This window comes from Monopterus albus, unplaced genomic scaffold (genome assembly GCF_001952655.1).
Source record: "Monopterus albus unplaced genomic scaffold, M_albus_1.0 scaffold170.1, whole genome shotgun sequence".
Classification (NCBI taxonomy): Eukaryota; Metazoa; Chordata; class Actinopteri; order Synbranchiformes; family Synbranchidae; genus Monopterus; species Monopterus albus.
In genome coordinates this window covers 1,518,389-1,532,002 of record NW_018128050.1, presented here as the reverse complement: position 1 = coordinate 1,532,002, position 13,614 = coordinate 1,518,389, and the positions used below count along the sequence as shown (strand labels likewise).

Sequence of the window (13,614 nt, the reverse complement as noted above, 5' to 3'; positions counted from 1 at the left end):
GCGGGTCCCAGCCGCACTGCTGTCTCCCCCGGGCTCCACCCTCCGTGGCGAGCCGCGAGGTCAAGCTGAGCCAAGTACGGTTCAAGCGGGGTCAGTCCTCCGTACCTGGGCAGCTTTAGTTCTGACCTCGGTGGCAGGCGCGACTCACCCCCGGAGTTCGGCATTGCCCTGGCCGCAGACAAGTCCGACGTGTGGCTGTTGGGCTAGCCATGGCACACTCGTGCCGTCTGGGCGAACGCTGGTCCTTAGCTCCAGGTGTAGCCTTCTCTCCAGCCATCCCAGCTGGAAGGTGTTCTCCTCTATTTCCGTCTCTAATTCGACCAGACTCCCCTCCATGTCGCCATTCAACGAGCGCGTAATCCCACTTCTGACACCAATGTGGCGCTCCACTGGTTCGGATGAGTGGAGCTGGTCTGACCCTATCCTATACTGGGACATCTAACTATCCAGCTGTGTGCTGGCACCTAGACTGACAAGGAGGACAACACCGTCTCTGTCTTTTCTTGGCTTTATTCAGGCATACAAAAACAAGAAAGAAAAGGGTTGCAAAATGCAGCACTATGTGCTCACTGGAAAAAGTAACAAAACAGAACATTACAAGTCTCTTCCCGAACTTCACCATCGCCCGCCAACAGAACCAACACAGCACACAACACGCCCACCTGTCATCCCTCTTATCGTCTCCCCACCTGTTCCTCCCCCCCACCCCACATTGGCCAGAACAGCGTGGCATTTCGCAGAAAACAGCGGTAACCAATACAAGCACATATTATTCGAACATTACGGCTGCACCCACTTAACACAGAACAGAACATAAACATAAAAGGCTGGGCCAGGCCGCCCCCAACTATTGCTAACACATTATAATGTAATAGCAACACAGGGCAATAACTACCGTTTGCTGCTGGGTAGTTTAATCTATGCATCGGAAGTTTTTTTTTCATATGTTCAGTATTAAAATCCTTAATGTGTAAAGTCGTCTAACTGTTATCAGATGAATGTAGTTGGGAGAAATGAACATTTCCCTCTGAACGCAAATTGCACCACTGCAGTTACAGTACAGCACTGGGTCTGTCTCACTAGTGTTTTTCGCCTTTTTGTTTAAATGAAATACAGACTTTGTTGCCAGATGGTCTTTACAGCCCTCTCACAGCCCGGTTACAGTTCCAGGGGGACACTTGTTGCCAATGTTTAGTGAGACCGTCTGTGCGGACACGAACTGCAGCTGTTGTTAGGACAGATGCAGGTCCACTCTCTTTGTAACACTGTGCTGCGGTCCGCACTGAACCTGTACAGTAGGCTAGATGTTCGGTTATACGACCTTTCGTAAAAAGGAATTGACTCACTGTGAGCAGATGGGATTATATAAAGCTGCTCCGGGAACACTGCTGGCACTTCAGGAAGTTGGAGCGACGTGGCAGTTGTGGCAAGTTGGAAGAGGAGAAGCTTCTTGGCGAAGTTCTAACGCCAGAGGTCGATAACTTTCCCAGGAAGGAAAGTCCCAGAGAGGCTCAACACGCCGCCCACAGCTCCGCGCGAGAGCACGGTAAAAAGACCTGTGAGCAGTTTTATATTGCGATAAAAGTTTGGTTGTTCCAAAACTGACTTAAAATTTACAGTGCTGTGAATGTAACTAAGTACTGCACTTAAGTACAATTTTGAGTCAGGCATACCTGAGTAAATAACTGATTACTTTATATTTCAGAGGAGTGTTTTGTACTCCAGCATCATGTTACAGATTCAAATAACAGATATTTTGACAGCTTCTCTTGAACTGGAATTGATGCTTGCTTGAAGTTAAAGAGACAATCCAAAAATGTATGGGCAATCTAGGTCCACATAAACAAATGATGGCATTAAGCATTGGGGCAGTTTACATCTTAAAGAAGCATCTGTCATTAGTAACTTTCACCAAACAATGATTTAAAAGCTTCTACAAAGTGAAGTGGTTTATGTTGCTGACGGTACTGGTTGATGATATTCTATCTTACAAACAGTTCAGGTTGGTGACATCAGATGGCACACCTGGAATGAATTACTGAGCAGGCTGGGCACAGCAGGGGCCCAAGGGGTCAGGGGGCCCCTACCAGAGAGCCATGAAGCGACTGTTAACTTTTCTGGTGGGAAGTCAATCAGATGACTACAAAATGCCACAAAGAAAGCAAAATGACTACAATAATCTGCAAAACTGCAAAATAGTTCCCAAAAAAGTAAAAATAGGAAACAATGGCAAAATGTGATACGACTCACAACACGCAATACAAAAAACTAAGGTATAAATATGCAGTTATATTTGCAAACATGAACACATAAGAGAAGACTCTATGGCTGAAAAGCTGCTCTGTAATAATGCCACTGACTTTTGGAAGCAGGTGAGATCCCTGTACAGGAGCAATACACAGGGAGTTTCTGGAGCTAATTTTATAACTGAGCTATGGAGGCAACACTAGTCTGCAGTGTTTATTTGTGTTAAAAGTGATCCCTTTTAAAGTGGGTAATTTTGTAAACAAGGATGCATTGGGGCTCACCAACTATGATGTCTATGAAGAAATTATACAGCTATCTGCTGATAAACCAAGTGGTTCAGAGCACCTGATGTTTGTAGGCCCTAAGGTTGCAGCATGTCTGCCATTTGTTTCACTGGCTTTATTACTCATGGGCTGTTGCCTGACTCAGTAATGTCTGTTACTCTTATGCCCATAAAGTTGGAAACCTAGACAGTTATGGCTCAATTGCTGTAGCAATTGCAATATATGAAGTCCTGGAAAGGATTTTACTGGACTGTTTACAGTTTAGTAAAATCAGTGGTCACTGTCATTTGGTGCCACAGACAACCAGTTTGGCCTCAAAGCTAGGCACTGATCAGTGTATCTATGTCTTGAAAAAAGTAAATGAAATGTATAGAAGACAAAAACTCTGTTCTAATTAGATTTATTGATGCATCTTTAGAGCATCAAAATCTCTTTTAAAAATGGAGTCAAAATGGCATGTCTGACAGCATTATAAAAATACTGGTATACTGGTACAGTATACTAACCAGAGTATGCAGGTTAAGTGGGGCAATAGAGTTTCTGCTCCCTTTGGCATTAGTAATGGAGTGTGCTGGGTGTGGGGCAGATTTTTATTATGCAGGGCAAGTACTACATGTTTGTAATAAAACTAAATATTTTGGATACTTTATTACAGATGAGATATCTGATGATGATGGCATGTAGACAGTGTCGACTTATTCAGATAAGTTTCTTTAGAGCATATTTCACTCCTCTTTATACTGCATCTTTGTGGATCAAGTTTAAAAAGGCAAAACTAGGTACTGTAGCGCAAGTGACTTCTGTAATGCATTTTTCAGGCTCTACTAAGGAACCTTTTTTATAAATGTATTTATTGAATGAATGATTCTCACAATGTCATTGTTATGTTGCTGTCAAATCCATGATTCAGTGCTGTATAACAGTGATTCCTGTGGAAACATTGGTATAATTGTCTGTTAAGAATGTGACTGCTTTTTATTTTTTAATGTATGCTTTATATTTTGTCTGTGTTGTATGTGCTTTCTTTTTAAGACTGTGTTTCTGGCAATAAAAATGAATTGAACTGAACTGTGAGTCTTGCTCCTAGAAGTGTAAGTAGGCTATTATAGTATCTGTTAGGGTGATTTTTTTTTTTTTTAATCAAAATAAAAGAACACGCCTCACATATCCTATCTTACACTTCCATGCCCATGGACCCATTTATCAGCTGTTGTTTCCTGCACCTTGACTTTCTCCTGATTATGGTTTTAGAGTAAAACTGAAAGCTCATAACACAAATATGCCTCTGTCTTTTTGGAGTAACGCTAAATTAACCAGTCTAATCCTGAATCTTGCTTGACTGCCCTTACCTTAATCCAAAAGAGTAATAGTAAAGGAAACTAACATTTTGCGTCAATCATAAAGCACTGTAGATGAGTAGACAACATCTTTGTATTTCACAACTAGAAACCCCTTTTTCCCGTCTTTAGTTGTACAATCGGGTTGACCGCTGGGTGGCAGTATGTAAAAACAGCAGAGGAAGTGGGACAGTAGAAGAAGGTAGAAGTAAACATGGCACAGGAGAAGAGCGTGGCGGTTTCAGACTTCCTTAGTAAAGCAGAGTTAATAAAACAAGGAGCAGAAGCCCGGGTGTACCGTTCAGAGTTTCTGGGAAAATCGGCGATAGTCAAAGAAAGGTTCCCGAAACGCTACCGACACCCGGTCCTGGACGAGAGACTGACACACCGCAGGACGGTTCAAGAGGTCCGCGCTATACTGCGCTGCCGGAGAGCAGGCAAGTTTAACAGGATTCTCACTATAAAACTATAGTTAAATGAACATGGCTACGTTTTAGCTAGCCTCAGTCCAAGACCGTCTGCCAGTTTGTCGTTGACTGGCAGTGTCACGGAAATGTATCTGTCCTGAACGATTCTGTGACATTAGACAGAGAGGGGCTGACCACTTGCCGGGTGATGTGGTAGCCCAGTGCTCAAACAAAGGTTTAGCCCCAGTTTGTGCCCCTCGTGTATACAGCATACAACCAGTAATCATCGGAACATAAACACACGAATTACACAGAATTAACAGTTAAAAGAAGGAAGCATCAGACAGTACTATGTGTTAAAAACTAAAGTGAATAAATATGTTTTAACCAATGATTTAAAAGTTGTGAAGTCTGTAGATGATCTAACATTAAAAGGTATACCATTCCGCAATTTAGGAGCTGCAACAATAAGTGCAGGTCACCCCAGCGTTTGTATCTGGCCCTGGGAACCTCTAAAAGAAACTGGCTTGAGGATCTGAACAATCTTGTAGGTTCGCACCAACTCAGTGAGGTAGGGCGGTGCCAAACCATTAAGAGCCTTAAAAACAAAAATCAATAGCTTAAAATGAATTCTGAAACAGACTGGAAGCCAGTGAAGAGGTGCAAGTACTGGGGTTATATGGTCAAATTTCCTGGTACCTGTTAAAAGATGAGCCGCAGCATTTTGGACCATTTGAAGACAAGTGAGAGATGACTGATTAACACCAAGATGTAGTTCAAACTGTTTATTTTGTCATATGCACAGTTAGGAAACGTGTTTCCCTGTACAATGAAATTCTTGTACAGGTAGTGCATTACAATAGTCAATTCTAGTGGTTATAAATAGCATGAATTGCAATCTCAAAATCATTAAAAGAACGAAATGACTTTGCATAACAACCTCAGGTGAAAGAAACTAGATTTTACAACTGAGTTGATCTGCTTGTCAAATCTTAAGTCATTGTCAAACATTACCCCTAGGTTTTTTACAGTCATCTTCAAGTGATAAGCCAGGGGGCCTAAGTCGTGGTTAAAAGCAGCAAATTTCACCAGATCACGAAAATAAAACACACTCAGTTTTATCCTCATTTAATTTTAAAAAGTTCCATGCCAGCCATGCTTTTGTCACTTTGTCACAAAGGCTGTGATAATCTGTGGTTTTAACCAATATTCACTTGTTGAATAACTGAAACAAGGTTACTAAAGGGGTTTTTCCATTATATGAACCTACCAAAACCTGCAACATTCATCACATGTTCTGCGTTTGTTTCCCCTATCTTCCAAATGCTTTGGAGGTGCATTCTGGGAGCTAAAATTCAGCACCCTTCAGGAGGTAGTACTACAATCAAGTACCAATGGTTATGTACAGTAACCCAAGCTTCTATGAGTATAGGTGTAGCCTTCTAACAGCTGTCGCTATTGGGCTTATTCCTTGCGCAGCCCTGAAGAGGTTTCTTTCGTGCCCTGTGCCCTGCACTAGGCTGTGCCCAAACAGGTCTGCTGTGGTGGCATAAATGCCAATGTGACCTGAGTTCAGCGAGGGCCACCCTACTGCCCCACAACCTCACTAGAGCACCAAATGTGGATTAGTCCACCAAGAAATGTTGTCTGAGTAATGTTTGGTAAAACAACAGTGACCAGTAGTTTTAGGAAGTTGCTGAGCCTTTTTAAAAAACAAAACAAAACAATATAGTTGATGTTTTTAAATATTTACACTTAACAGTTGTATAGTTTAAATCATAGTCTCATTCAACATTCTCTTTTCCTCAGGCATATCTACACCTGTAGTCTACTTTGTGGACTACACCTCCCACTGTATTTTCTTGGAGGAAATTATGGGTTCCTTGACTGTGCGTGACCACATTGCATCCATTCAGCAGTCTGATTCATGTAAGGAGCAGGAGCTGGAGCATCTGGCTGAGTGTGTGGGCCATATTCTTGCCAAAATGCATGATGAGGATGTCATCCACGGAGACCTGACCACCTCCAACATGCTGCTGAGACATGGCCTGGAGGATGGAGAGTCCAGCCTTGTCCTCATCGACTTTGGCCTGAGTTACATCTCTGCTTTGCCGGAGGATAAGGGGGTGGACTTGTACGTGTTGGAGAAGGCTTTCCTCAGTACCCATCCCAACACAGAGACACTGTTTGATAAACTGCTGAAAAGCTATAGAGCATCATCCAAGAAGTCATCAGCAGTCATTAAAAAGCTTGATGAGGTGCGGTTGAGAGGGAGAAAGAGGTCCATGGTGGGATAATGATTTAAGCTGTGTACCAGGGCTTGCCTTTCTGAGAACATGCTAAAATTAGGATGTTGCTATTGTGCACAGAAGGCTTTTATTTTAAAGCAACATTAAATTAAAATAATGTTTTGTAATAAAAATAGACAAGGTTTTCCTTTTGTGGTAGATATATACATTTTGATATAATAAAAAAAGATGGATCAAAACATAAGACTCCAACACACAACAGGGATGTCTACATATGAAATCGTCTTTATTAATTTACGCACATACACACCTTAACTCTTGAAGAAGAGATGGATATTGTAATAATGTTGGCAGATTTTGGAGCAGCTTATCTGCCAATGTCCACATCTATAAAATGTCACACAAAGTCAGACTACTTGTTCATTACATGCACTTCCTCGTGTCCAGTATTACAGTGTACTGCTAATGTACTGTTAATTTGACTGTTGCCCCCCTTTTCCTTACTACAGAAAAAGACATTACAGGAAATATGGCTTTGGTGCTTTACAGACCATAAGACCTCTCGTTGTCCACAACAAATTAAACTGAAATGTCGAAATTGTCCATTTTTTTTTACATGTCTATGATACATATAGCCATTTACCTGCATTACACTGAACTGAATTGTTGCTGGTTATATAACACTGGTTATATGTAGGCTAGATGTTGAGTCTTACTTTGGTTCCCTGTGATGAATGCAGCACATACAGTATGTGTCTGTCTAATAACACAAACCAGACAGTATGTGATTGTCACAGGATTATTATGTGTGACTTGAAAATGTCTAGCCATAGGATAGTCCTGGTTACCTTTCCTAATTGCATTTTTATGTTCAGAAACTCAGCCTTTGTCTTCTCTTTATAAGCAACTGCAGGTACAGGATAGGTGACAGATTTTTTGGATGAGTGGCTATAACCCACAAGATCCATCATAAAAAGAAGAAAAAACGAGAGGGAGGTGATGAACAAGGACCCTGGCTTCACACTGGACAACAACAGTGATGGAGCCTCAGAAGCCAGAATGTAAAAATGCGGTAATCAACTTAGCAAAAACCGATCTTTCTCTGGATAGTATTGGATAATCACCTTTGTTTGGCCAAATATGTTACAAGGAATTTGTTTCCAGTACAGAACTGAGGCAGCCATCTGCGGTGCCAACTCAACTGATGGCCCTAACCATCGGGGGAAACTTGAGGGTTCAGTGTCTTGCCCAAAGACACTTTGACACATGGACTGCAGGCACTGAGATTCAAACCTCCGACCCTATGGTTGGGAGACGACTGCTCTACCTACTGAACCACAGTCATCCCCTGTTATTGGGCTGTTGTCAAAGTGGCTTTACTTTCTTCTTCTGCCACCTTTCAGACTAATGTGTTTAAGACCAAAGCTGATCTTTTTGCATTCTATTGTAGCTTATATTTGCAAGTTTGGTACCATCAAAATGCACCAAGAAATGTGGTTTCAGCTTCGAAGTCACCGTTTAGACGCAAGTCATATGCCTTCAGTAACAAATGCCACACTGACTGCCTTTACAAAAAAGTGGACTTTGATATTCGTGATTTATTTTCTACATCTCAGAAAGATGATTTGAGAAAACCCCAGAAACCCCAGGCTTGTTTTGCTTCTAATTACATAAAACCATTCTTGGGCCTATAGGAAAAGAATTTTGTGTATGGTAATACTTTTAGTGTCAATATAAAATGGTGGGGTTGTTATATTGATATCTTGTTGTTTTGGACTGGTTCTAAGAAGGAACTCTAGCTGTTTTATTTAAAAAAAGACATAAAAAACTGTTAAAAGTAGATAGTTTTCATCCTCAATGGCTCACAAATAAGATTCCCTTTGGACAATTTCAGCATCTATGCCATATTTGTGATACTGATCAGGAGTTTGAAAAGTAGGCCAAAACCCTGACAGAACATTTTTCACACATGAAAATTATTCATGATGCTCTTAATCTACATATTTCTAGATCTCAACTCCTTGAGAAAAAAAACTTCATCAAAAGAATAATATATTCTGATTGGAACCTCACAAGAAATGATCCCATCCTGAAGGCACTTTGCCCAGGTCCTCCCGAGACCAGTTTTGAGTTAGTAGATATTCATCTCAGCCAGAAATAATAGAACTTAGCTCCCTCGAACTTTGAGGGGTACTTACAAGTGTGGTTTCTGCAATCACCGTGCCAGTATAAAAAAAGGTAACCTGCATGGCTAGACATTTACAAGATGCAAATAACAATAATTCTGATGCCTTCAGGGTTGAAGATCTAGAGAACATCCTGGGTGGTGACCATTTAAAGTTCAGAAAGAAACTTTCTCTATACATCACTTGCAGGCCACATCCTCCACAGGACTGAATGATGACACTGATTTCAATCCTTTTTTGCACACATATATAATTTGTCTTTTGTTGTGCAGAAAATGTGTCTTATGCACATTTAGTGCAGGCCATGTTCTATCTACGACTATGTTGTTTTAAGTCAATTTTTGTGGTGCGATCTCCTCTAGGCAGGGTTTATATGTATATGTCCTTTGGTTCCCCATGTGGCCACCTGCTGGTGTTTAGCCATCTATGGGATGATTGGTTCCCTGGTATCATCAGTTGTTTACAATTATCTCACATCTACTGTACTTAAAGGTAAAGTGTGTACCGCAGGTTCATGTTACACCCCGAAGAGGGCAGTGTCTTTGCCACCACGTGTGAGCTGTAACCCACATTTTGAACATGTATTGTTTTTAATCTTCACTATAAGAGCCATCTGAATAAAGTCTTTTTGGACAGTCTTCCTCCTTCCTTCCTTCAAGCTTGGGTCCTGGGAGCTTGAGGGTCCTGCGCAGTATCTTAGCTGTTCCTAGGACTACACTCTTCTGGACAGAGATCTCAGATGTTGTCTGTTGGAGCCACTCTCCCAGTTTGGGGATCACAGCCCCCAATGTTGCTATTACCATGGGGACCACTTGTGCCTTCACCTTCCACATCTTTTCCAGCGCTTCTTTCAGCCCTTGGTATTTCTCGAGCTTCTCGTGTTCCTTCCTTCTGATGTTGCTATTGCTCGGGATTGCTACATTTATCACTATGGCTTTCTTCTTCTGTTTGTCCACCACTACTCTGTCCGGGAGGCGCAGGCACCCCTTTCTTCAACACGCCTTTCGATGGCTGGCTAACTTCTCTCCTTGTTGTCTTGGTTGAACTTATAGCCAAGCATCTCAAGGATTGCTAAGGTGTATATCAGCTTGTTGGTCTCAGGGATGGTCATAGTAGGGATTATTTATAGTGCACATCCTCTAGTAGACTTTCAGATGGCACTTCACTTAGTCGTGAGGTTCCAGGTGTCTATCTTGGTCGTGATCTTCAGTCTCAGGTCAGCTGCCTGTTGTGGATGTTAGAGCACTGAGCTACTAGTTTCGATGTTAGTCTTGATGTTGGGTTTCAAAATATCCATATGTCCCACATTCTCCGTATGTAACCCCTCTCACTGGGGTTACTTGTATAGTAGCATTTCAATAGTTCCCTGTTCTCAGCTCTTGTCCATGAATGTCTTGTTCCAGTAGCCCACTTCTCATCAGGTTGCTCTGGTTCCTCTACACCCGGGCAACATCAGAGGTCGGTGTTTTTCCAACTTATTACCCATGAGGTAGGCAGGTAGCATTAAGGGCGTTGCCTAAGGGCCCAGGCTAGATATTGACCACATCCTGACCGGGATTCGAAGCCCTGACCTGCCGTACCAAAGTAACTGAGCTACCCAGTCCGCTATATATTTTCCCTGCATATGCACCCAATGAAAAGTTGTTTCTCCCATTTCACAGTAATGGAGGGGTAAAAACAGGAAATAACTAGCCTAAATAATTTAAAAGCTCACTAAAACATGCACTAAAAATAATTCTACAACAAAAGGAGAAAGTTTAGGCAAAAGACTACAGTCTGCTTGTAGTCTTAAAGGCTAATTTTCTAAAATAGTACTCACAACACTATCCATTGAGAAACCAACAATGCTTTGCCTCTACACATGATTAATGTCTGTCAGTACTGGATTAGTACCAAACACTTTTCTTTTATTCCATTTGGAATTCACTTTCTCGGTCAAGTTGGTGTCAATAAAGTTAATTGTCTGTAGGCTTTGTACTGTTCTCATTGCTGTTTTCAGTCCAAAATGGCAGCAGTACTACCACAGCACTATCTAGTGGCTGTTATCAAAGGCAACAGAGTACTGCTTGTTGGCTTCTCTGCTCTTTGCCAGCTCTCCAACATACTGTCTGTCTCCCAGTAAATCAATTAAGTGCTGTGTTATTAAATATCTACAATTTTCCACCTAAACATCCTTCTTGACAATGAATTAGATTAATTCCATTGCTTTTCACTTAACATTTCCCAAATCTCCAGTGACATTATAAAATTCCCCTCCCTCTCTCACTTTTCTTTTATATAACATGAAATTGCCCCACATAAATGTTCCAGGCCCCTGTACGGTTTTGAGATACTTCTAAAATCTGTATTAACTTTGTATGCCTGGATAAAGACACTTACTGTAGAGCATCAGAATTGGAGCCCATCTTATCCAAATCCACTTTAGTAAACATTCCATCAATTTGATATCACAACTGTAGGAATCTCAAAAGATCTTGACTGGCTAAACTGAATGTTAGCCTAAATAAATAAATAATAAAAATAAAAACTGAATAAGTATTCAGGCCTAGTTTTTGCCATTTTTTAAAATTTGCATCTAGTGTATTTGGACCAAAGCCTGTATCATACCACCCAGTGAAGCATTGCATAAGGCTCCTTAGTCTCAAAGTCTTGGTCAATTTAAACTAGGTTTTACTATAAGTGAGAGATCTAACCATGGATTAGGTTTACCCCCAAAATGGCTTTTCTGTTTACTATCTCCAATGATAACTTGTATAGGGACCTTATCTGAAGTGTGACATTCTGTATTTTTCCAGATTGCCAGGTAATCTGGGTTACATGGATTTACCAGGGATTTAATTTGAGCCACTTGATAATGTTTTTTAAGCAAAGCAGTACCCAACCTCCTTTATCCCTTGATAGCTGGATGATCTTAAATCTAAGTCTTGGTTTCTTCCCCCTCATCCCATTCAATACATTTTTTACTGGATTATCCACTAGTATGGTCTGGAATAAGTACAGCATCCTAGGAAGAATATTAATTCTAACATGCTCCAGGCTCCAACTAGCCAGGTCATCTTTAATTTTATAAGGTAATGGATCATAATTTGCAGAGGCCCCTTTAAAAGGTAGTTAAATGTATTGCAAACATAAAGCAGAACACATTTAATATGGAATTGTAAGTTTAGATATTACATTTGACAGGTTAAAAGGACCACATATCAGTGTTTTGCATGGTTAACCTATTTATTATACACCAGATATACTTTAAACTGACCATCTCCTGTCATGTTGTTTAGGTAAGGGGAGAGCAGGGCTAGTTATCGCACTGCTTAGATTTCAAACACCATAGGGTGCTACCTAAAAGTTGAATATAGGTTTTCTACATGGCCTGATGTAATTTCCTGTCTGGCAGAGGCCTGCAATACTGTGAACTGAGGTGAGCACAAGGTTACTGTTTTTCATACTCAAAGCTAAAAAAAATTTTGGACATTACATTTTATGTAGTTTTCTTCTTCTAATAAAGAATGTCCAACATAATACATTTTTACTTTGAAGAACAGAGTCTCTTAATACTTTTTTTTCTAATTTCTTGTGTTAAGCTAACCTAAGATTTTGCAGGCCTTAGCAAACATGGCAGCATGGAACAAGTTGTCTCATTGATTTTTCAGTATAGAGAAAAATAGAATCTTCTTGTAAAGTGAGATATTGTTGTATTGATTACTTGTTTTAAATGCTAAAAAAAATATATATGAATAAGTTCAGTTTGTTAGGTATTTTTAGTCAGATAGGTATTGGATAGATACTTTATGTATTAGAAATGTTTAGTGGAGAAAGGATGTCTAGTTAGACTGTTAAATGCTTAGGCATGCTTATGAGTTTCTACAGGGTACATCTGGTCAAGGATAACTAGAGAGAAGAGTTGATGACTGTCAGCAGACAGGATGTTTAATATTATTATTACGACGTGTATAACTGTAGCCTTAGCCATAATATGTTCTTATGTTTAAGTCACGATATGTACTAGAAGTCTGTGAGAATGTTTTTAGTTACACACCACTTAATCAACAGACACACACACACGCACATTGATTTGCTTCATGTTTTGACTACTGCTATGGCCAGCTGCAAAGCTGGCAACAGAGACGTCTTGGTTGACGTTTCTGTGTAGTATGGGGCTAGCCCAACCGAGGGGATATAATGTATAGGCCTGGGGGGTTCAGGGTCTTTCATCTTACATCTGCCTGCGAGCAGTTTGGAGGTGCAAGATACCTGAGCGTGTAATGTTAATTTTACCTGTGATCCTTTGAATAAATCAGCATTGTTTTGAAGTTACTCGGACTGCCTTGTCTCTCAGAGTTAGCAATGGTAACAAGAGCCATAGTCCTACAAGTTCTAGTTAGTTATAGGGACATGGTTCAAATCTAAATCAGTCAACAACCCACAGAGAAATCAGTGAAAGAAAAAAATAAAACAGCAAAGACTCTAGCTAACACTTCAACAGATGAAGACGAGTGCTTGTGCCTTGTCTGCGTGGAGCCATTCTCTAACAGCCGCCCAAATGAGATTTGGGTCCAATGTGTGAAATGCAAGCAGTGAGCCCATGAAGTGTGCACCCAGGCCAAACACTTAATGTGTGCCACAACTGCATTTCTGATGATGACTCCAATTGGTCATTAGTCCTAATATCAAAAGTTGATATGTTATAGATTGATATGGGAAAAAAATGAAACAGGAGCACTTCTGGTATCCCTCACCACCACTAGTAGTTAATAAAAAACCTTTAATAAAACTGGGCTAATACACTAGAAAATATAGATCAATGTGTATCAACACACTTGCCTTCCTCAGGATGTCAGGACACAATGAACTCAGACCACTAATTAATGATTCCGCACACCTGTGCTAAGTGCAAGCAAGACATC

The 13,614-nt window shown here is 40.7% G+C and overlaps 2 protein-coding genes across 2 annotated transcripts in view; one reads left to right on the top strand and one right to left on the bottom strand.

Moving 5' to 3' along the window:
* The window catches only part of slc2a10 (solute carrier family 2 member 10), a 42,387-nt gene extending 40,990 nt beyond the window's left edge, over positions 1-1,397 (bottom strand). The window contains exon 1 of the mRNA XM_020615731.1: positions 1,347-1,397. The gene's annotated coding sequence lies outside the window, so the exon portion shown is untranslated. The remainder of the gene's footprint in view (positions 1-1,346) is intronic.
* A 2,627-nt stretch (positions 1,398-4,024) lies between these two features.
* tp53rk (TP53 regulating kinase) lies at positions 4,025-7,125 on the top strand. Its single transcript, XM_020615811.1, has 2 exons — positions 4,025-4,305; positions 6,085-7,125. Exons 1-2 carry the CDS (start codon positions 4,083-4,085, stop codon positions 6,570-6,572), a joined length of 711 nt encoding a protein of 236 aa, XP_020471467.1. The 5' UTR covers positions 4,025-4,082; the 3' UTR covers positions 6,573-7,125.
* Positions 7,126-13,614: the final 6,489 nt, after the last annotated feature.